This window comes from Opisthocomus hoazin, chromosome 15, assembly GCF_030867145.1.
Source record: "Opisthocomus hoazin isolate bOpiHoa1 chromosome 15, bOpiHoa1.hap1, whole genome shotgun sequence".
Taxonomy (NCBI): Eukaryota; Metazoa; Chordata; class Aves; order Opisthocomiformes; family Opisthocomidae; genus Opisthocomus; species Opisthocomus hoazin.
In genome coordinates, this window is record NC_134428.1 from 15,346,531 (window position 1) to 15,370,589 (window position 24,059).

The window sequence follows — 24,059 nt, forward strand, 5'->3', positions numbered from 1 at the left end:
GTTTGTAAGAGGGTTTGTCTGTGAAACTTTTGTGTATGAGTCTTTAGGATCTTCAGGAGAGGATTTTAATGCAGAGTTGTAGGAAAAGTGCATCCCGAATCTCCTTGCTGGGCCACGCTGACATAACTTTCTACCCCTTCTGCCTATCTCAGATAGGGCACAGCAAGCAATTATTCCTCAGTGTGAGCGAGACTGACACGGCAGTGCGGCAGACCGTGTTGGCTGGGCAGTGCTGAGAATGGGAAGGTTGGGCGTTTTGGTTAAACATTGTCTCCTCTGCTAGACACTCCACCTCCTTCATTCATAAATGAGCTGATTGATGCACCATCTCTGTGTTATTTACATACATCCCGGGGGGCCTTGGGTCCTGCTGCAGTCATTTCGCCCATGGTCACGGGTGAGGTGCTTGTGATGGTTGCCTAGCCTGGTCATCAGACTAGTGCTGATAATCATTAAAAAAGGGCACATGAAGGTCTGCTGTTATTCATACTGGTGTACAGAAGGGCAGATTTCATCACTCCCAGCACCAATAAGCAGAAACCCCATACAGGATTAGGTGAAGTACCATCAGTGAACCCCTTTGTGGGTGCATTTCACACAGAGGATCAGCTTATTTCATCTCTGCGGGGCCACTGGAGTCCAGCTGGCGGAGGCTGCTGGGGATGTCCCCTAAATGGATGTGTGCTCTGTCCCTGCTGGCCTGCTTCTCTGGCACAAAACCAGTTGCTGGTTTTGGCATGCTGCTGCAGCCTTTTCCACCTCTACTGCTTACTCAGAATTTTTCTCCCACTGGAACTTGGTCTCAACATCTGTGCCAGCTTTTATATTCGGAATCAAACCCACAGCTAGCTAGTCACCTGCAACTGCCAGAAAGAAGAGGGTGAAGAAAATGAAATTACAGACATCTGGCAGTATGAATGAGGCATTCATTTATATCTTTATTTAATTTTTGAATTTTGAATGTGTAATATGGATAATGGAGAGGGGATCAGAGAGCACAAATATTATTTTTCTTGCTTTATATTGGAAGTGATACAGAAACCTCTGATTTCTGCTAACCCGATTTGGGGTGGAATGTACCGAAGTGCCACGTAGATGACTCTTACTTAAAAGCCTCTTTCCTGACACTGTGATCACATCTCTAGGATCTATGGGAGCTTTCTTTTTTCTGTGAGAGTTGTTTGCTGTGGCTTGTTTCCCCACCGTACCTTTGTTTCTCCAAAGATACACTGACTTAAATTGGCTGATAGTGCCCTGCACTTTTGCATTCCCCCAAAATGTTTTGTACTGATGGAAGTCAGTTGTGCCTGTTGTGGTCAATTGACCGCCTCCCTCTTAGAGTCTCCCCAGGAAGAGGTATGGCTCTAGCAGTAGACACCATGGGTCTGAGTATACAACACTGTGGAAGTGTGGGAGGTGGGAGTTCATACAGCTGCTACATGAGGGGAAGGAGTGCAATTCAATTTCTAGTGACTAATATTTCACATAAGCTAGTGTGCTATTTCTTTTTTGTAACGACCTGGTAAACAGCTAACAGATTGATTTCCCCTCTCTCTCTGTTTCTCTGTTTAGCAGGAAGGAACGTCCCAGCTCTCTGAATGTCTTCCCTCTCACGGATGGCATGGTACGTGGGCAGATAGGGGCCAAGATCGTCCCAACACTGGACCACTGGCACCTGAGTGACCTCGGCCAGCTGCAGTCCAACTCCAGCTACAAGGTTTTCTAGACCATCATGGAGCAAGGGTTTCCCACTCTCCCACTGTCAATAGCATCCCATGTTTTCATTAAGATGGAGACTAATCTGTGTCCATAACCCTTTGCAGCCTCTCCCTGTTGTGCATCTGCTCACTTGGTAGCTGTGCTGTAGGTGGATATTCTTCTGCAGATCTGGCATATGGTGCAGGAGGGATTTGATACAGCTCTTCATGCTTCTTGTCTCAGTGATAATCTCCTTTACTTGGCTGGCCCCAAGTTGAGACAAATGTGTGGGGACGCAGTTAGGGATTTAGGGAAGATAGATCCTTCACTTTTTGTAGCTTATCTGGGGGAGGAAGTGGTTGAATGTGCCCCCTCTCTCCCCTCTATAAGAGCAGTGCTTTTGCACCGGTGCTGGGACCAGGCATTGGGTTGCGTTTGCTCTCCAGTGTTTGTCTTGTTTGAATTATTGCTGGTTTGGCCTTCCTATCTTAAGTAAAAAGTGCTCCTGATCCTCTTTGGATGCCTAAGTCTTGCACTGTGCTTAAAGGTCTTCAGTTCTCATATATCTAGTCATTGCTCTAAACTTGCATTGTCTACCTTCGATACACTTGTTACCTTCAATGCGCTGTCTTCTGCCCTGGGGCTTGCCAAAAACCTCACAGCTTGCAACTGCACTGAAGCAGCTGCATGGTTCTGCCTGTTGCTTGTGGTGCTCTGCCCTGCCATTCGGAGACTGGCCTGAGCACAAAGACCCAGATGTTGTGCTCTTAGCTGACAGCTCACTGCAATTGTTTACAGTTTAGACTACACGTGGTGACCCACATTTCCCATGAGCTGTACCTGTAGACTGCTCAAAATCTTTGTGCTCATGATCCCACCAAATACCTCTTGCTGAATGATGTTCCACAAATGACAGGCATGAGAGCCAGTGGTGCAGCATGGCTTGCAGTATGTCCACGACTGTCTCACAGAGCTTCTGGTCTGCTTTAAAAGTGTCTGACAAAATTTTGTTTCTCTCTGCCTGGAATTTGTAGAACATCAGGTATTTTGTATGTCACATCTAAGCACGGGTCTCCTTTTGAGAAGCTGTAAATCACTAATCCTGTAAAGTAGGTTGAGGCAGTAAAGGCAAAGAGGAGGAAAAAAAACCACAAAGAAAAAACCCACCTCGTTGTTATACACAGTCTGCATATCTCCAGGTTACATTATGGTACTTTGGCCTGAGGGACACTGCGGGAGTGGCATCATTGGTGCATAGCACAAGAAATTTAGAAAAATTCAAAATATATGGAGAAGACAAGGCAGCAACTTCCTTTTTTAACACTACTTTTGTAAGGTAGCCGGGCCTAGCACAGCACAGACCTTAGCACTTAATCAGCTTTCTGCCATCATGGAAGTTGGAAATCCAAAGGCAAGGTTTTTTGATAGGATGGAGGCTTTTCTTGGAACCCAACCCTTGCTGTAGTGTTAGAGGCGCAGAAGTTTGGGAAACATAGCAACTTGCAGAGTGCCAGTCAGGTCCTACAGTCATTTCTGGAGAGCTTTGCCTGGAATTAGGGAATAGCAGTGCAACAGTGCAATATCATAATGAAGGATGGTGGAAATAAAGATAGACCATGAACGTGTTTCTTCAGACTAGTGCTGTGCCAACACAACACTGCTGCAAGGACACAGACAGCATCCAAAATCCACAGAGACCAACTCACTTCTGGTTCTGGAACCAGTTTATTCCTTGGGATCTCCAGGCAGTGCTGCACACTGTGGTGTGAACATGTCCTCAAGCTCTCTAGTGATCAGGTGTGTGCGGCAGGGGTTAGTGTGTAGAGAAGAGCTTGGAGGACGTTAGAGTTAGATCCATCTTCCACAGACTTGCTAAGGCGTAATTCTGTAAGTGGTACCATTGCAGAACTTCTGAAAGAAGTTGAGTGGATCTCACTGATAACCCAGCATCTGCATTGCCAGAGAATGCAACAGGAACCCAAATAAACTGGAAGCTTTGATGTCCAAGTTCAGGTAAATGGAGAGTTACTGATTGAATCTCTTAGTGATTCGGTGGTGGTGGTGTCAGATAAAAAAAATTAATTTCTGGTTACAAGAAAGCTTTGTGGAGAAGTAGTAGTGTGCTATTCCAGATGTATCTGATGGGTAGTGCTGGGCTTTGTGTTGGTGCTCGTTAGGGAAACTGAGAAGTGGAATGCTGGGTTTAAGGAGGCTAGCTGGTAGGGTGAAGTTAGAGAGCTTGGGCTGTGGAAGACGTGGATGGGGTAGCGTGTTACGGAGGATTTCCTAAGAGTATGGCGCAAACCTATGAATAATTAAAGGAGGTGATTGACTGACTTACTACATTTGCAGTTTGGAATGCATATTTTCCTCCTGCGAGCTTCTTGTGCACTCTCTGACTGGAATGCTGTTTCTTGAATGCTTTGCATGACTGCGATCTCAGCAGTACTGCTCAGGCACTCCTCACCTCTTCTTCAGCAGCTCTGATATTTCGCTGACATCAACTGCACACACATGACACGCTTTCCCACTATGCATATCCTGACTCTTCTGAGTAGTTTTCCTTCTCCATGGGGCCATACAGTAGTTATATTTGAAGTGTTCTTGTGTACCTAATACTATTTTCTGTTTTGGTTGCTGTCATTATATTATTTTATTTTTACATTCAGTTGTACATTTATTTATACAATGTTTTGGAGGTTAAAGTCCTTAACATTTTTATTTTTATGTACTATGCTTTCAGTGTTATAACCATACAATTGTGGCTTCTCATGGTGACATATGACTGCTATGAATGTTGGGCCTTTGCAATGCATTTTGGAGGTCACTACTACACATTTGATGTTTAGGAGGTTGACAGGTATGGCTGTAGGTAAGTGGTGGTTGTGGAGAGTATTCTGTGGGTGAGCTATGGGTTATGGAGAGTGCCTCCTACGCTGTAGAGAAGAGCTGTACGCTTAGTGGAATATTTAGCATTAATGGAGCACTAGGACAATAGAAGGAAGATACCAGCAAAGATTAATAGAGCTTCTGGACTGTGAAGAGGAGCACCTTGGTAGTATTTACATTTGGGAGGAATTTCTCCAGTGCAAGCTGGTAGGTTGATAAAGTGTTTTCTAGGTAAATATAAAACTCAGAGCTATAACCAAGAAGTTAAGTGAAAAACCAGGGTAATTACTCACTGGTGTGTTCTGGGCGAGGGGTAGATTGTGTCAATAAACAAGAAGTTACAGGATGTCTCTGATACAAATATCACCTGATAGACACTATGATACAGTGTTTCTGAATGACATCTAGTTCCTAGGAACAAGGAATAGACGTGGACCCACCTGGGTGTCTCTGTTACAGTGCTAAGATGCTCATGGACTTTGGTTATGAACTTACAGTGGGTACAAGAACATCTCTGAATCCTCTCATCCAACATAATTTTAGAAGGGAAAAGAGGTTTTATGGTTGCACTTTACACTTGATACTCTTTGTCCCTTTGTGTGTTAGAAAGCACAGCAGGCAAACTGCAGTTGAAGTAGTACAAGGCTTACTGGATCATATTTGTTCTCAAAAACATGGTTTAATTTTTTTTCTGTACATATTAGGAAAGAGATCCTGAAACAGGAGTATGAAGTAGAGGTGAGAAGTGTGGTTTTCACATGTAGCAGCCCAAGTGAAAAGTCCCCATCTCAGTCTTGATGCTAAAATCAGCAAATGTGCAGGGAGGTGATTTGAATGTCCATGTGGGAATGTGGTGCTGTTTGGACTGACAGTGCAGAAACTATATACAAAATGTGGATTGTATTTAATGGTGATGCCGTTTTAAAAAATCTTAATTTGTAATATAAACGCACAGATGCAATGTAAAACCTATAACGTCCACAGTGCAATGTACAGCAGAGTGTTTTAAGATAAGCATGTAGAGGCCAGTCTAATTAAAGGAAGGTCTTACTAAGATTCCAGATGTAAAAAAAAAAAAATGGCTGCAAAGGGTTAAGTCACCATTTTTTTCAGTCTTCTCTCTCATCCCATTTTGATTTTTTTTGTCATGTTATGAAGTTATTATTAGAACAAGAGAACGAGAATTCCAAATTAGTGAAGTGAAACAGCGTCACAGCTCCAAGATTGGGAGGCTCAGAGCAGCCTCTGAGCGAATCGGGATCTTTCTAGTACTTGCACAGGAGGGGAGAGGCAAGTAGTAAAGGTTAAAGCTGGGTCTGGATGTGCAGATGCTGAATGCCACTGCACTCAGTTGCAACTCATTATCACATATGAGTCTTGACATTAATTTTGTCATCTGCCTGCAGGCAGTAATTAGAATGGGCTGCTGTGAAAAATGAGGAGGTCTCATTTGGGTCTGGGAGTGATCACAACATTGATCAAGACATTGATTGGCTGACTGTGAAGTAGTGCTGTTTTAACTGACAAACAAGAGTCACAGAATAAAATCCTGACAGAGCCTTGAAAACCTCCCATGTTTTTCAAGAGGTGGTATTACAAGAAATGGGGCTGTAATGTCTGTAAAACTGGGAGCCATTTGTGCGCATTTCACACTGGGAATCCATCTCCTATGTTAATTTGTCAGCTTCTGATTTTTGAATTCTTGGGTCTTGTCGTCCTGTCATTTGGAAGTGGAGAGACCACACCTGTTTCTCCTGTGTTGTCAAGCTGGACCCATGCCTGGCTAGCTTCTGCATCAGGTGGTATGGGGACATAGGTCTCCTGTGCTAGCAAAGTCAGACCATCCCGGCTTGGTACCTGCTTTGCTTCTGCAGTTTAGTGTCAAAACCACTCATCTCTCATCAAGATTGTGTTGATAGCTTCCAGTAATGATGTCATCCAAGACCTCTAAGAGGCCACTTCAGATCCTTCCCAAGGAATATCCATGTTACCTGCCAGTCTTGGGAAGTGCTGGCTTGGCTTTCTGCAAGTACCAAGCCCTTCAGCTTCCACTGTAGTTGGTGTGAGCTGCGGGTGCTTTCCACCTATGATAAGGCCACCTTTCCTGAGCTGCATGACGAAGAGATCACATGCTGATGTGATTTGCGAAGAACAATGTTTAGTAGTGAAGGAGAAAGTATATCAGTCTTTTCACAGCAGGAATTTGCTTGCTGAGTTCAGCACGAGAACTCACTGCTTTGTTGTGGTTGCAGAGCCTAGTGTCACCAGCAAGCGCTGGACATGTAACGGGTGCAGTGAGCAAGACTCATTCTCCATAACGCTTTAAGGCAGCCATACACCAGCAAACTGGAGATAAATTGAAATGTATAGCTGTGCTTTTCCCTTTTTGTTCTTCCCCCACCTTGTAATTGCCGTAGTGCCCCCAAGATGAAATGTCCGAATCTGGGCAGTCCTCAGCAGCTGCCACACCGAGCACCACTGGAACCAAGTCCAACACTCCCACATCATCTGTGCCCTCTGCTGCCGTCACACCCTTGAACGAGAGCATCCAGCCCATCAGCGAATACAACGGCACGACCAAGAGCAATAAGAGGGCACGAGAAAAGCGGAACAGCAGGAACATGGAAGTCCAGGTCACGCAGGAGATGAGGAATGTCAGCATAGGTATGGAAGGTGAAGTGTGGGTTGCTCATTAAAGTAATTGACTTTCCAGTGCTTGTGTCCCTCTGTTAGAGGAAGAAGCTGGGAGACATCAGCTTCATAAGTGTATAATTTGAGGTAGCCTTACTTAGATACGTGAGCAAGACAGGGCTAATTGGATGCTAGCAGTTTTCAGGGTAGCAAATTTTTAAACTGTCAATAATAGGAATAATTTCACAAATACACAGGATGGAAATAGGTTACTGAGTTCAGTCCTCTGTAGTTGCTTTCATCCGTGTCATAGAACCTCTTTCATGAACAGTCAAGTCCCATCTTAGACTTACTGAGCTTTTGGTAAACTGTTTCTGGACCTCATCGATATGATAGTTAAAAGCTTCAATTTAGTTTTCTCTCCAGATTTATTTGTAAGTATTTTGTATCCAGTTGTTCATATGCCAAATTTGTCAGTCAGCATTAAATAATTATTTTCCCTTCTGTGTGTTTATACCACACCTTGATGTGTTTAAGATTAGCTATTATATCCAGCTGTTTTTCTCAGCTAAGTAAGCTGTTTTCTTTTTGTCTGTTTCTTGTATAACAAACCCCCCCACATCTTTGGAAGTTACAGTGGTTTTCACTTCCCAGAGTCTTTTAGTAATGTGAATTAGTGATTTCTTGTCAGGAAAACCATCACCTAAGCTGTTAGCACCAGGGTGTTTAAATAAAGAAAATGGTGTAGTAACATGGTAAAAGCCCCTTTCTGTGCTTTTTAATATAGCTGTGCCGATGTAGTATGTGAGCTACTCCCAGCCCGTATCGTATTTAGACTTGCAGCAGCCTTCAGAAGTGAGAAGTGGATTGTTTTACAGGTCATGAACTTATATACAAAAGGACTGTAAAACCAGCTGAAGATCATAAGGAAAGTCTGTGCAGAAGCACAGGGAGGTGTGTAGGTCTCAGAGGTGATCATCTGAACCAGATCATCATCTTTTGTTGCTAAATAATACAAAGGAGGTTCCTCTACTAAAATTCACAAGCTGGTTCCTAACAAATTAAGACTATAAACCAATATGTAACATCTTTTGCTATAGCATTTTAATGAGAATTGTGGTGACTGAGTCCCATTCTGTATTTATATTAGCAGCTAGGGAGGTGCCAGGGTCACAGATGTCAATCTGCCAGAAACTAGTGTAGTTCTCCATGAAAGCTTGTGGCTTCTGCATAGCCAGCTGTTAAATTGTGATCTATTCAGTGATCCTGGCCAAGGCAAGTCAGTATAAGCATTGGTATCAGAGAAACTGAGCACGGATGTTGGTAGGTCAAATGCCTTGTAAATACTAATCCTTATTTTTGCAGTTGCTGCTTCACAAGCACTTTTACTATCAGTAGCTTTCTTGGGTCAAAGTCTGCTCTCTTCTGTATGTGTGCAACGCTGAAGTCATGCATGTGAAAGCTTCTCTTTTCTTGACGGAAGTATCATATTGTAGAATCTGCTCAAGGCAAATAGTTGTATCTTTCCTATGTGCTCTGCATATTCAACCTTTCAGCGTTCACACGTAATGCAAAATCAGATCTCCATGCTGAGGAGAAACACAGATACTTGAATTTTAATTATGTATTTTATGCATCTATAATTAAAATGTCTATCAGTGATGCACATGCCTTAGAGCTGAACTGCCAAAAAGAGGTACTCAAAGGTATTTGCAGAAAAGCTTCCCAGCTTGAATAAATAAAGAAAAGGAAGGCTCTGTTTCTGTGAGTTTGAGAATCACTGGTGTACGGATGCCTACTTTGGCAACAGATACAGATCACACTTTGTCTTCAAACATGGCATTTGTTGCCAACTGTTGGACAATGCCAGCCTGAGAGAATAAAATCAACACTCAAGTTGTCGTGGGCTTTGTATATTTGGCTACTGAGGCTGTTTGGAAAGGTCAAAAATTTCACATTCCAACGCTGTCGAGGGACTGATGTAGTTTACAAATTAGGTCTTTAATACTTCAAGAATTTTTTGTGTGAACAGACACTGTGTTCATATTACTTGTTTAGAATAGGTGCAAGCCTGAGCATTTGAACAGTTTGGTATCCAATAAATGTGACGTGACAAGAGGAGGAAATTCCTTATCCTTGAAATACTGACTTCAGTCTGTAGAATATACAGAAAATGGAGTAGATTTCATGTATCACCTTTTAAGTGAAATTTTACTATAATGGGTATCTAAAGCAGTTGTAGACTTGAGATTTTGTATTGAAAAATTATTTCTGTTAAAACTAAGTAGTGCAAATTCGTAAGTACAGTAAGCTCTGTGAAGCTACACAGAAAATCACTGCGTTGTCTTCGATCTCAGCTAAAGCTGAGTGGTGATTGAAGAGTTTTTACTGACATAAAAAGTTGATTTGGAATTTATTTTAATGGATGAAGTATTTCTGGTTATCACATTTTAATGAGGATCCAGGCCAATGACCATGGTGACGCTCAGGTATGGTGGCAGGGAGGGGATGCTTATGGTCTTCCTGCTCTGGAATTGTGAGGGCACCTTCACAGCACTGGTGCAGTTGTAACTCTGGATAATCAGCCACGTTCAGTTCGTATTTTAAGACTTTGAACATGACACCATGAAGTTTTGAAACCTTGATATTGAAAGCTGCAGAAGTCTGTTAAAGGAACACCATTCTGTGAAAGTCCTGATGCTATAGAGCATATATATTGTCTTACCTAGGAATGGGCAGCAGTGATGAATGGTCCGATGTTCAGGACATCATAGACTCTACTCCAGAGCTGGATATGTGTCAAGACCCTCGCCTGGAACGTGCTGGTAACAGGTATTGATTATGACTTTTCACTGTGTGCACTTTCGCTTGGTTTTATAAGAAGTGAGGAATGGATGCCGTGGCTTACACTGAGTTCAAGAGGCAGCTGTGTGAGAAAGTCCATGTGTTCTGCCTAGTGTGAATACAACGGGTCTTGACCTTCTTTGAGTTCTCCAGAGAAGGCAAATGTCTGCTGGTAATCTGCAGAAGGATCTGTCCAGCCGACCCAGAAGTGGGGTTGTTTGCCTTGCTAGAGCAGGGAGGACAGAGATGGAGCAAGAAAAGGTTAAAGACAGGCAAATGTGACATGAGCTTAAGCTAGTTGATAGTAGCTTAGAAAGAAGAGGAAAGAAGAGGAAAAAGATGCATTTGTCCAGTAAGAGGTCAATTCTTATTTCAGTTTTAAAACCTCAGTCTTTTTTCAGTTTTAAAATTTTCAAGTGTTTGAGCAGCAGGAGCAGGGCTGCTCCATGAGGGAGGACAAGCAGTAGTAACCCCAGCAATCCCAGTCGTGCAGGTTCTGAGCAGAGAGGGCAGATCACTGCTAACCAGCTCCACCAGCAGCCCCAGACAAGGCAAGGGGATGAATTAGGTCCTGGTGCTACCCATGAGCAGCAGGAGTCAGGACTGAAGAACGGGTACACCTACAGAGTAGCTCAGAGGAGGGCTGAAGGCACAGGCCCAAGGTTAAAGGGAGCCATTGGACCAGTGGATGAGTGCAGGTCCCAGGTGAGGCTGGTGAGAGCAATTTTGACCCATCACTGCACTCAGGACTGGAACGGAGTCCTCTGAATTAGCAGACTTTTACTGAACTTCTCTGCTGGTCTGGTTCCTAGCCATTACCCATTTTGTGCTAAATAGGGGGGTCCCTAAAGGCTATTAATTTTGGCACCATAGTTCTGTGAGGCATGTATTAGTCTAGAATTATTAGTCTAGGTACCTTGATTCATTTTTACTAAGGTCTGGTGGTTAGTTTTATAGGATTCGTTATTTTTTACCCTCATCCAGTGGGTAATTTGGTACTACACAAGCAGAAATAACCCCCTAGCTCTTAGAGGTATGCAGAAGATAATACCCTGAAAAATTAAGGCAAGATATTCTCACAGGCCAAATCTGGACTGGGTTCCCGCTGTTGAGCACCCTCATTGAGAAGGGTGTGAGCAGCAATAACAGATGCGTTTCTCAACTGTGAAACTACATACAGTTAAGCTCCCCTCAGAATATGTAGGATGCATGGCCAGTTTTTAGGGTCAGATGCAGGAGGAATCTAGGTAGCCAAAACAGCTCCATGTGGGGAAGACAAAAGTGACTGATGAGATCAGATTGAAAATTGGCCAAAGCCAAGGAAAGGAAGGGAGCAGAGATGATTGCTGCACTGAGAGCTTTTCAGGCAGTGATCTGTGATCCAGGTAGTGAGACTGAAAGCTACAGGAGACCAAAGCTAGCTCTGGAGCTGCTGAACAGTGCGCTTGCTGCTTTGACCTGAAGTTCGGTCTTCAGGTCAGGTGCTGAGTGTTGATTGCTTAGTGTCGCTTGTGCTGTCCGTTAGACTGTGGGAACTGATGAATTCTGGTGCAGTCACGGCACCCATTTGTAACTCCTCAGTGCTCTCACGTGTCTGGGTAGCTGTATTTTTTCTGTAATTGAAAAAAACGCATTATCTTTTTGCTTTTTCTGCAATGTGTTGTAACTCTGCAATATCAGAAGCAGCTACTGTACCCCATGTGTAACTTCCAGGCTCTATCAGCAGGACTTCATTTATCTGAGAAAGAAGCCACATAATTGAGATAATCTCCAGAGGTACTGGCCTTTCTGTTAGACTGCTGGAAAAATTGCACAGCCTCTTTTCATGCTGACTGATTCCCCTTATACGAGGCAGGGCACTTAAAAGTGTTCATACCCACATTAAGATCGTTCTGTAGAGCAGGCAACAGCAATCCCAGAGGCTGCATCACCCTCACCTCCTGTAACAGCTATTTTCTGTTTCAGCCATGAGACTGTCAAGAAATGCAAGAAGATTTTTGATGGTACCAAAGATACTAAGAGGTGGAAATGTGCTTCCATCTGATACGATTCAAAAACATTAACTTTGATTTACCTTTAATGAAATACTTTTTGTGAAGATGCGTTTTGGCGCATAGACTCACCCAAAGAAGAAGCTAACCCTTTGTGCTCATTTCACTTACTGGTTGGTAGGGAAGAAAGACCATTGCTGTTTTCAACATTTGAGTCCCTTATCTGATCTTACGGCCATCTGAGGTTGCTATCTAAACTGCTAGGAATGTGGGAATCCTTGCAGAGTCTGGGAAGTGGGAGCTGAGAGCTTCTACAAGTTGAAGTTTTTCTATGAAGTATTGAATAGTCATTAACTGTTATGATTTAACAGGAACTCAGCTAGCCGAGCTTTGAGGTTGTGTATGGTAGGTAATTGTCCTTGATACGGGGAATAAAACATGCTTTTTTCTTGTTATACGACATAACTCAGTATGTTCTCTGAATCAGCCCATGGTGAACAAGTGGAGTGCGCTCTCAGGGTTTTGATCGCAGTGGTCTGGGATGCTTAGTATTTCAGAGGCAAATGCTGTAGCTTAAATGTTACCAAGTAACAAGAATCCTTGCTTGTTTTTTTTACTTCCAATAACAGCCCGACACAGGGGATTGTGAACAAAGCATTTGGCATCAACACAGACTCTCTGTACCATGAACTTTCCACAGCAGGATCCGAGGTTATTGGAGATGTTGATGAAGGAGCAGATCTGCTAGGTAAAAACTTGTTTAGAACCTTTCTGTTTTCTCTGGTGCAATGACAACTATATTAAGCTTCTAGAAGCACTTAAATTATCTGGTGGGGTTTTTTTTCAGAACTTGGATATTTAGCTTTTAAATATGGCATGGAAATTGAGATATTATGTGACTGAAATATGTACCTGCAGTATAGTAATGTTTACTTAGAAGAAAACTGTTGGGTAAATTTGATTTGGGTTGTCTTTATCCGCTTAAGTTATACTTTTCTATCGGATTCTCCCACACGAACAGTTTGAAGACAAAATTTGCTCCTTCTGCTTTCTCCCCCCCAGTAATTTTACGCACTAGCAGTTTCACTTGGAATAAAAGGTTTGTTTGAAATTTGCAAGAAATTAACTCCTTTTGTTAAGTTTTTGAAGTTTAAATTGTGTGGAAATATTACGGTCTGTATTGCAGTTATTATCCTTTTATAGTCAGTCTAAGAGACGTAGTAATTCACGTTTTAGGCTGATTTTGAAGGAGCTTGTAATATCTGAAGACTGATTATATTCTGTATTCCAGACTAGGACTTGGAGAAGTCAGAGAAGCATCTTTGCCTCAGGTAGCAGTCTGAGCCTTTGCCATACTCTTTGGTGTTGGACTCTTGAATATCTAGACCTTAATTTGTGACAGAGTTTAAGCACATTCTTAAGTCCTGCTGACTGTTTTCCTGAATCAGGACGAGTGGTCTTTGAATGCTCAGACAACATGGGCCGCTAACAAAGTTTGTAACTGTGTAGCTCACTTTCTATTTTACTGCTTGATTTAAGGAGCCTTAGGAGACAGGAGGACTCCAACAATATGCCTTTTATGTGTTTGGTAACAAGAGATCTGATCTGAAGGTGTACATTTCCCTTATGGTGATTACTGATGCAAGAGCTGCTTGTGGATACTCCTGCAAGTTTGGGTGTTGCGAACAAGATGAGCTGAATCATGTCACAGATTGTAGCAGCTCACCTTTGTAGAAGTTAAATTAGTAAGATACTTGTATCACCTGTGAATGAGTCTTGTATCAGGACCCTATAAAAGGGTATGTTTCTGCAGAGATGAGGTTTTACCCTTTTCACTGAAGACTTAAAGGTGAAGATGTGGACTGAAGACTGGAAAGGAAGTTAATGCAATACTTCTTGCTTTATCAAAGACAAAAATCTGTGAAATTGTTACTATTACAGGCAATAGTGTGACTGGAATGTAAGAACAAGATCCAGGCTATCATCAGAACACTTGCAATACCTTTTTGGTATGGATAGTTTTGTTTTTTTCTAGAGGCATGATGCTAGCCCTGCAACATGCAGGAGAGCTCTCGTGCGTGGATTGATGACCATTGTCTGAAGTATTAAAACATCTATTGTTTCACCTCCAATTCAAGGTTGCTGGAAGAAAAAAATCTACAGAAGAGTCAAGATTAAAGCACAGGCTTTCTCTGCCTGCAGTTGGAGTCAACGTGTGCAGATACTTATCAAATGAAGAATTTAGAAGGAAAAGCAAGATTTCCAGGTTTGAGAATCACCTGGATGTTAGCAGTCTTTGCAGAAGGGCTGGGACTCCTGCTTAAAGTGAAGATGACAGCAGGAACTACATGTGACGGTTAAAACTTCATCTACCTGCTGTGGAATGAATTTTGGTTAGCCAGCCCCCATGTTACCGAGAACCCTCTTCCTAGCAGAATCAAAGCATTAAAAACACTGACAGTCTTGCCATTGCCCATCTGTTTTATCTCGGTCCTCAGGTGCTTCCTTATCTAAGAGAGTGTATGGTTGATTTTATGTTTTATCTTCCACTAATCACTGTGCCAAAGCAGCAGCTTTCCTTCTCTCCCTGCAATGGCTGGGGCATCAGGGATTGTCAGCTTCTAAGAGTTACCGTTCAGGACAATGATTTGCTTGGTGCATGAACTGCTTCAGACAACCTGTTTCCCACTTCTGGAAGTCTGCCTTCTGGGAATCCACTTCCTCTGTGGAATAACCTCTAGTCTGACCCAGTGGTCAGTGAGAAATGCAGACTGTTGTTTTCAGAGGGCCAGATTTTAGTTGCCCAAACATTGCAAGGTTGATCACCACAGTTTCAGTTAAAATCAAACGTGCTTCATGTCTTGCAGTAGTAAGGCTGTCCGAAGACCAGTAATTGATTTTGGGTTGTGAGACATCTGTTACTTGGCAGTTACCACTTGTAATAAAATGTACAGAGACTTAATTGAACAGCGCCGGTGTTAAGTCTGGCTTATGAAGAGTGCATTTATGTGCTGGGGCAATTTTCCGGTTTGAGCAGAGCAGCAAAACTCTTGCAGGTGATCACTTGGCAGGCTAGCAGAATAGGAAAGCTTCTCCTGGTTCCTTTTCAAATCCGGCAGATGGGCTGTGATGAAATCAGGTTGTTCGATGAATTTCCTGTGAGAAATGTTAATCTAATTAATCCTTTTGTTTAGTTCTGGCTACTGAGTCTGTCCCCATAAAAGTGAAATGAACACACACGTTGCCAGGATTGTACAAAGGGATGAAGGCAGAGAGAGATCTTGGAGGTCATGCCTCTGACCAAGAAATGAGAGTGATACTTATTTTTTTGGCTTTCCTCATTACAAAGCACTAAGAAAGTCTGGTAAAGGTGGAAGCCAAAGGCTAAATCTTAGTACTAAGAAATCTGTCAACATTATCATAGAATCATAGGTTGGAAAAGACCTCTAAGATCATCAAGTCCAACCATCCGCCCAACACCACCATGCCTGCTAAACCATATCCCAAGTGCCACATCTACACGTTTTTTAAACAAGTCCAGGGATCGTGACTTAACCACCTGCCTGGGCAGCCTGTTCCAATTATTCAAAATTTTGTCTTTGTTGTTACATAAATTGTTCTCTCTTCCTGGCGTACCTTTGAGTCTGAAGAGCTGCAGAGGAAATTGTGCTTTATGGATGGATGTTAGAAACAAGATCCACAAGCCAAAAGAGTTCTCTTTCTGGGTCGTATTTGGAGCTCACTTCTCTCTGCAAATCAAAAGAATTAATGAAGTTTTTCCCACCTAAGTGAAATTTGAATACTTCCTCTAGTCTCTCTCAAAACTTGGCAATCAATCTTCAGAGAATATTCTCAACTTTTGGACTTGGTTTCTTAAAGAAAGAGAAATCTCATTAAAGAGGACTTCAAAATAGAAGGATCTTACAGAAATTACCCTTCAGCAGTAGCTGGCAGGCAAGTCTGTTTCTTGAATGGAAAATCTCATGCATCTGGATATCTGCAAAGCGACCGACATCTCTTGGTATAAAAATGGCACTCTTCATTTCATTTTTTTACTATAAAATAATAAATAAAATATGTGGAGTTCCCCTGCTGCCTCTAATACTGCTTTACATACAGGAGTTTCTATAGGAAGCATTCTGGAGAAAAATGCAGAATGAGAACAATTACTACCACTACACTAGTAGTGTAGTTGTAGTTCGTACACTACTAGTTTGGTCTACAACTACACTAGTGGTAGTTGTAGACCAAATTCCCTTCTTTCTCACTACAGCCTTAGGAGCACTGGTTGGTTGTTTTCCTGCGTATTCAGTTGTTAATTGCAGGTTCTTACCTCCGGATCCTGGGTAGGCTCCCCCTTCTCCCATCTCCGCCTTCCAGCTCTTCCCTGTCCCAAGAGTTTCTGGATGCAAAGGAGCACGAGGAGTTTGGTTGTGTGCCATGGGCAGGTCCTTCCTTTCAGTTTTAGGATGCCCAGCTGTGTTTGCTTTGGAGATTAAAACCTCCCTTCAAATAACAGGGTTTTTTTGGTGGAGACAGAAATACAGCCATATTAGTGGTAAGTTTGTGTATAGTTTTCTGTACAGAAGTTAAAATAGGATTATCAAACTGAGTACCAGCACTGCACTGTAAGAAGGTGGGGGAAAAAAAGTTTTTAAATGCAAGTAATTGTCTTTTGCAAGCGGAAGTATCACTGAAGAGTGCATTTATTATCAGATCTAGTTGCTAAAATCACAAGGGGGGGGGGGAAATGAGAAAGTGGTGGAAACTAGATGTTCTGCATTTAGCGGTACATGACTAAATAAAGAGAAAATAAAGGTTTATCAAGTCCAGGAAGAGGTGACTGTCCAAGATTTGTGTCTGGAACACCAGGGTAGCTGAGGCATGTGATTGCAGTTGTACCACGGGTTACCTTCCCTTGATTTTATTTATGTCCTGTATGTAGAGTCATGCCATCTACAGTCGTGGCAGGTCCTGTCCTTACTATTTCATGCCTTTGACATTGAAATGGCTGAATCATTGTTAAATTTTTTTTTAACAAAATTTTTATTTTGTTGGTTTCAGTCACTGATTGATCCTTTTTTCACTTCCTTTTTTCCCTTGTCTCTCTGTGCTTCGCTGGACATGGCCCATAGGGGAGTTCTCAGGTGTGTATCTCCTCTGCTCAGTTTCCTTTCTTGTTTCTTTTTTCCTTGCTGAGGTCGAATGACGTGGTATACACGTGTGATACTCCCCTGCTCTTGTCCAAACATGGTTGGCTTTGCAGACTTCTCCCACTTTCGCCTCGCTGGTTGCCTTGCACCGGTGGGTCCCTGGGCAGCAGGACATGCTCGCTCCGTGGGCACACGCCTGCTGCGTTTCAATACGCTTTTCTTGTGTGGCTTTCTGCAGGTTTGCTCCACTACGTTACACTGGCCTTCACTCAAAGTCTTGGGGCTCAAAGTGCTTTTTTTTCTGTCAGGATGGGTGCTGTGCTTGGAGCAGAGCCCGGGTGGGCACGGGACTGAGTTAGGCTCCCACTCTCCTCAGCACACCGTGCTGTTCAGAATCCCTCTGTGCATGGTAGCTGCTGTGGGTTAGTTGGTGCGTACTGGCCTTCTTCTGGAATAACTGTAGTGACATTAAAAACACTTTCTTGATGGGTTAGAGTGGCAAAGCCTCTGTCTTTCTTTGAAGCTTTGCCTTTCTGGCAGGAGTTTAAGTGATAGCTCTGTCTTTTGTTTTGGTGAAGGAGACTCACTGCCTTAGGGCCATCAGAGGGTTGCACCTTTCCATAACATGCACTTGGGCCCTGATGCAGTTTCATATGAAGTCAAGGGGATCTCTCTTGATTTCAGTGCAAATTGGATGAAGTTTTCCCTGTAGTAAGGGCAGGTGACTTACACAGTATGATAGCATAATGCTGTGTGATGATGAGCTCTGTCGCATTCCTTTCCCCAGCACCTCCTGGTGTTAGCTCTGTGAGGCTACAAAAGAAAGGAATGGCGTCATCCTTTCTTTTAGTTCAAACTGTTTTTACTGTAAGCCATTTTTTTATGGTCCTTTCCCAGAAAATGTCCCGCAGAAGCTGAGTTGGAATTTGTCACAGTGTGAGGGTGGATTTGGGCCTGTGCAAAAAGGCCAGATGAGAGCTTTGATGTCCACCCCCCTCTGTTGTTTTTCCTCCTGCCCCTGTCCTTCCCTCAACCTACTCATAATGTCTGTTGAACTACCTTTGTTGTGGGGATGGGAAACCCGAAATGTATAGTTCAGGGGAAATGATGAAGATGGAAGAAACAGATGAGCTCATCCCGAGCTTGTCCCAACGTCTCAGGTGGGAGTCCTTGCTAGGCTAGGCTGCAACAGAACGAGGTGTAGATTAGTTACTACTGAGCATCACTACTGAGCATCACATATGCTGGCACCACACACAGATGTACACATGCTGATGAGCTGCTCTGTTTGCTATTTACAGACTGGTACTTAATGGCTGCTTTTTTTCTCTTCCTTTCTTCCCCTTTGTCCCCATCTCTTTCTGTTCCCTTTCTCGTATGGGATGGCTCTCATAGTACGGGATGATTTCTTTGGTAAGGCGAAGGCCTTTTTTCTTTTCTTTTTTTTTTTTCTTTCTTTTTTTTCTAATACGCTTTTTTTTTTTTTAATTTCTTTCATTCACTCAACATCCCTCCATATGTCTTGCATTCCCTTGGTTTGTTTTTTTTGTGATGATGTTATCACCTCTCCAAGAAGCAGGACGCAGCTGGTCAGTAGTGGTGGTTTGGGGATTCTCCTTTGTTTCTTGTAGTTGATTATCCACTTTGATGCTTCACACTATTTGCCTGGCTATAGGAGGGGGACAGTGTAGGATGGGCTCTATTACACAGGGCTCTGTCTAGACCTCTCTTTCCTTCGCTCCATGCCACAAAGGGGTGAAAAGATCACATTTTAGTCACTTCACAGTGGTTTGTTTTTTTTTCCCATGAGCAGGGCTTTCCCATTACAGCCTGCATAAGGTAATCTCGTAGTGTCAATTCTGTGGCTCTGGGATGGCTTCATCCATTTCTTTATTGCAAGACTAGCCCTTCAGACCTCTCGCTGGTTAAAGCACTGTGCTGTGACTGTGTCACACACAAATAAGCTAGAAGCTGTGGTGAGGATACTGATGGTGGGGATGCTGCTCTGGTATGATAGCTCCCTGTCTTCACCAGAGTTCCTTTCTCTCCTGAAAACAGCCACAGTGAGTGATAGACGACTCAAGAATAGGAAGGAAAAAGATTTAGTCCAAAAAACCTGGGCATGAACTATTTCCCTTGATGTCCCTCAGCACCTGTAACGTCCTTGTGCCATTTTAATGTCTTACTGGCTAAATATTTATTTGGTCATTTGTAGAATCACTAAAAAGGAACAAGAAAATAATTTAATAAACCAATGTCTTCTTGGTCTGCTGATCAACATACGGCATGCCTCAAAAGAAAGGGCTATAGGTCATGCACCTTATCAAACCAAAAATACACTTCAGTTTACACTGCAGTTAGTGTCTCTCACTTTTTTGCTGTTTGCAATTTTCTTTGACACAGCATCCAAAGAACACATTGCCTGAAACATCAAAGTGATTATCTGTCTACTAATTTTTCAAAAGTTATTTGAAAATGCTGCTTCTTACTCATTTTTGCTGGGATTTTGCTTTTGCCATCATAAATTCATCCCATTTAACTGTGGGAAGAGGATCTGTATGTTGGAGTGTTGTGATGTGTTCTCACTTCTTGTATGCTACCATGTTTCTCTAACTTCCATTTACTTCAAGTTTGTGTTGTTTTTATTTTATTGCAAATATTAATTAATCAGCAAATAACGGATCATGAAAACTGTTGATGTCTTTGCTATAAAGGAAGAGGTAGTTCAGAGGGCAGGACAAGGAGCACTTCAGCACAGACGCTGATGGTTGTGAGCCTTCTTCATGCTCTGGAACCTGTGGTGAGAAGTGAGCTGCAGCCCTTAGCACTGTCCCCTGACAGGGAGAGGTCTCTCTGCCTTCAGTTCTCAGGTGGTCTCTATTCCCCATTGTAAGACAGAAGCTGACTTGGGAGCCAGCAATTCCCTGGCAGCAGGAAACAATCCAGATGTGCTTTTGGTCCCAAAATTCCTTTCCGTTTGGTTTTATGAAATACAGAATTTGACCATTACTCTTAGCCCCAGATTTTTCAAAGTGTTTGCAACTCAGTCTGCATGTTGCAATCATCGTACGTTGATGCTGAAGTGCAAGTGCGATGTGTCTGGTGTAGATGTCTCTTGAGTGTGCGTCTTAAATGATGGGACTGAGACTTCAGATTTTAAACATCTGTGAGAGAGTTGTTAAAGGTAGGTAGAGCAATGGACAATCTAAAGTCCTGTTAACATTGCTCTGATGGAAGGATGATAATGGGAGGCCTTTCTTGTGCATGAAACTGGTCACAATCATGATCCCAAATCTGTACTGAGAGACAGAAAATCTGGCTTATATTAAGAAAGAAAGAAAACCACTGATGTGCAGATCTGGACAGCAAACTGGACAGTGTTCTGCTGTCCTCTGTGAAAAACCTATGAACTTCTACCTTCTGTCTCTATGAGTGATAATAAAAAATGGTTGCAATAGCTCATAGGTGAACCAGGAGTTACTGACTTGATTTCCCCTAACTGACACTAGTGAAACTGTCCTCTCTGTCCTCCTCAAGGGAGTCTGTGAAAGTTGGAATAAGAAGCTAGGTCTGCATTTGGGCTCTTTACAGAAGGACACATGGATGTCTGCTTGTGCTGCATGGTCTTTCAGCAAAAGACACTCCACTCTCCACAGCAGGACACAGAAGCCTAGGGAAGCCTAACAAAAGTGATTTCTCTCCTCAAGCATGAGTCAGGCAGTGCCACACAAGCTTTATATTTCTAGGAAAGCAGGTGAAAGCTGCCTGACCTTTCTTTTCAGGAATGGGCAAAGAAGTGGGGAATCTGCTGTTGGAGAACTCGCAGCTACTGGAGACCAAGTAAGGAACTGTTGCGTGCTCTGAACTGCCTGCCTAGTTATAAATGAGAAGTCACCCCGAAGTAGATCTTGGCCAGAACTCTTGCTTCACAGGGGCTTGCTCATTTACTGACAGGTTCTCCTGAATGCTTGTTGTTCCTTCAGTTGTAGAAGAGGAATTGCTCTTCTGAGCGACTTTCCTAGCTATTTCCTTTCTGCAGGCATTTGGGTGAAGTCTCCAGGCATGTGCTGGTAGGGTCTGATCCCAACTGAAATCAGTGGCAAGCTTTTAATTAACTTCAGTAGGAATCTAGATGCGGGTCTGAGCCTCTGTGAGGATATTGCTTTTTATAAGGTTTTATTTGCAAGGTTTGCTATTTGGAAAGAAAGTTTTCTTACTATTGAGATGAGTTTTTAAAGATTTAGTAGTTGATAAAGGAGAAACAGACAGTGCAATGGACTTGCTTTATGAGAAAGGCTCGCAAACTGGGTACTAAAGCTAAGCAGCCAGGAAGACAAAGGCAAAGTACTCCCCGGGGAGAGTTGGAGAACTTACTGTGATAGGAAGCTGCTGATTTCAACGACTGTAAGATATTTCGGAGCTGATTGGAAATGGTTATTTATATCACTGTCATCCACAATTATCCACAATTACAGATAACAGCAGTTCTGAAAGATATGTTTCAGATCTTCATTCTGTTACAAATAGATTTGAACCTTATGCAGGTGATAGGTTACCGTAAGTAGTATTCTGCCATCTTAAGGAGATGTTGGTCTGTCAGTTAGGATACAGGACTGGGTAAACCTCATCCTGACCAATTTTGGTAGTTTCTGTGTTCTTCAGCTCCTTCTTGCCAAAATCTGCTTTTCCATGAGTTATAGCTGGACTGAATTGTTTAAATACACTCGTTTCAACTCTCCTTGTAGTGCCTGTGACTTTAGTTTCAGGTCTCTCTTATGGACAGCTGCTGGGTTTGGGTGTTTTTGTTCATTGTCCCTTTCACACCTTTAAGAAATGCTTTGAACGTTGTGAAGAATGATTTGATTGCCAAGGTGGACCAGCTGTCTGGAGAGCAAGAAGTGCTGAAGGGAGAGCTTGAAGCAACAAAGCAGGCCAAAGCCAAAATGGAAACCAGAGTCAAAGAGCTGGAGGAGGAGCTGAAAAGGTGAGTGATTCACACCCTGCCCCACAGAGCTGGAGGATATGAGTGATAAACCCACTTCCTCTGTTAGTTTAACTCTGTTTCCCTCATGGGAGTTACATTGGAATGCAAAGGTACCTTACAGAACACTTCAAGGCTGGTGGTAGGTGGCTGAGATATTTTTAGTGTTACATTGTTTTTATTAGATTTAAATGGATTATTGAACCTTAGAAAACCTGCAGAATTTTCCTCCCCAGGACTAGGATTCTGCAGCAACAACTGCAAATCCAGGCTCCTTGAAGTGAAGCATTCAGAGGTTCAATTTGCAATTTGAAAATAAAAAAGGGTGAATTTCAAAACTAACAGTTTTGAAGGAAACTATCAAGAGCTAGATCCTAGCAGCAGCCAAGACAGCTCTGAGAGGAATGAATGCCCATTCATTTAATGAAAGCTAATACAGATTCCCACAAACAATATTTAAGTGCCAGTATTGTTAATTGTTTCATTGTTCATGTTAAGAATGAGAAGAGACAGAAGAGATTTCAAAGTCCTATGCAGGTAGCATTTGGAGAGATCCCACTTCTTATTTTCCACTCAAACTAGAGAAACTGAAGCCTGAATGCCTAGCAAAGCCTGTGACAATTTCAAATCTGTAGAACTAGAGGTGGCCCACAAGGCCCAAAGCAACATAATTACATTTTGACTAGCTGCACATTACACTGTGGTATCTCAGTTCAGAGGACAGTGCTTATTTTGCAGCTGGAATCTGGAAGATTGCCTCTGTAGTCTGAGCACAGAATCACCAAGAATAACACAGACTGGTCTCTTTGTTGTTCAGAATGGCTGAAATGAAAGTGGTCTCACAAGGAGTGGAAATAGGTCTGATTTTTTAAAATGCCTTTTGAGTGTCTCATAATATTTATAATATATTATGCCTTAGGGACATGGACTTTTAACTGGCAAGTGTGCCTTTTCAGCAGATGGACACAGCATTTTTTTTCCATAGTGCCTTTGCTGTTAATAAAAATGCTTGTTATTCAAATGGGACTGCATGACTGCATCTTGGTATGGAGTGTAAAGAAATTAAAAGCACTCGGTTAAATACTTTTAAGTGTTATGTTAACATGCATTTTGTGTTCTCTTCTTTACCCTTGTGGCTAACTGTCCTTCATGTTAGAGGCTTTTTTCACTGCATTGAAAATAGAAGCAGTCCAGAAGAAGAACTTAAGCCAACGTTTTCACTGCTGATAATGGCTCAGTTTTCCCATGGTTAAGATCTCATCAAACATTTCAACAGGGATTATGGCTCTGAAATAGAAATTTTCTGGTCCATTCCAGTGATCGGTATTTTGGTGCTTACATCAAATGTTTCAAAGAAATGGGGTGATGTCAGTGAAGCTGGTTGGAGTAACATGCTGCAAGAGAGAGGGAAAAATACCAGAAAAGCATCTCATAACTTGGAAATGTAGCTTGCAGTTTGAAAATGATTCCTTGTGATGCATGCAGACAGACCTTCCCATAGATGGGTCTCCTCTCAAAACACCTCAGGGCCAGCCATGGTGTCACTTTCTGGTTTGATGCCTTTCTTCCTGTTTCCTAGAGTGAAATCTGAAGCGATTGTTGCCCGACGAGAACCCAAAGAGGAGGTGGAGGATGTAAGCAGCTATCTCTGTACAGAATTGGTATATTACATTACTAAAATGCCTGCGGGGAAAGGGGTTTTATATACTTACTTTATATTACTTCATATATATGAGTCCCGAAATGCAGATTGATCTGCCTTTGTTAATGATGAGGGCAACGCTGGTGAACTGCAGGTTGTTGCTGATGAACATTGCTAATAGACAGATGCTGTGAGATTACCTCTTCATATGACTTTCGAACCACAGTTCG

General features: G+C 42.6%; 1 protein-coding gene across 32 annotated transcripts in view; it reads left to right on the forward strand.

Annotated features, from left to right (window-relative positions):
• MAPK8IP3 (mitogen-activated protein kinase 8 interacting protein 3) overlaps positions 1 to 24,059 on the forward strand; it is an 84,256-nt gene that overhangs the window by 38,258 nt on the left and 21,939 nt on the right. For 6 of the 32 annotated variants that reach the window (XM_075436921.1, XM_075436933.1, XM_075436923.1 and 3 more), the window contains 9 exons: positions 1,573 to 1,717; positions 7,005 to 7,251; positions 9,948 to 10,050; positions 12,683 to 12,801; positions 17,189 to 17,200; positions 18,602 to 18,619; positions 20,989 to 21,046; positions 22,038 to 22,190; positions 23,767 to 23,848. In XM_075436921.1, the coding sequence (XP_075293036.1) occupies positions 1,573 to 1,717; positions 7,005 to 7,251; positions 9,948 to 10,050; positions 12,683 to 12,801; positions 17,189 to 17,200; positions 18,602 to 18,619; positions 20,989 to 21,046; positions 22,038 to 22,190; positions 23,767 to 23,848 (937 nt within the window). Of the gene's footprint in view, positions 1 to 1,572; positions 1,718 to 4,484; positions 4,571 to 7,004; positions 7,252 to 9,947; positions 10,051 to 12,682; positions 12,802 to 17,188; positions 17,201 to 18,601; positions 18,620 to 20,988; positions 21,047 to 22,037; positions 22,191 to 23,766; positions 23,849 to 24,059 lie in introns of those variants that run through there. The other 26 variants (XM_075436942.1, XM_075436944.1, XM_075436945.1 and 23 more) reach the window with 14 other exon arrangements.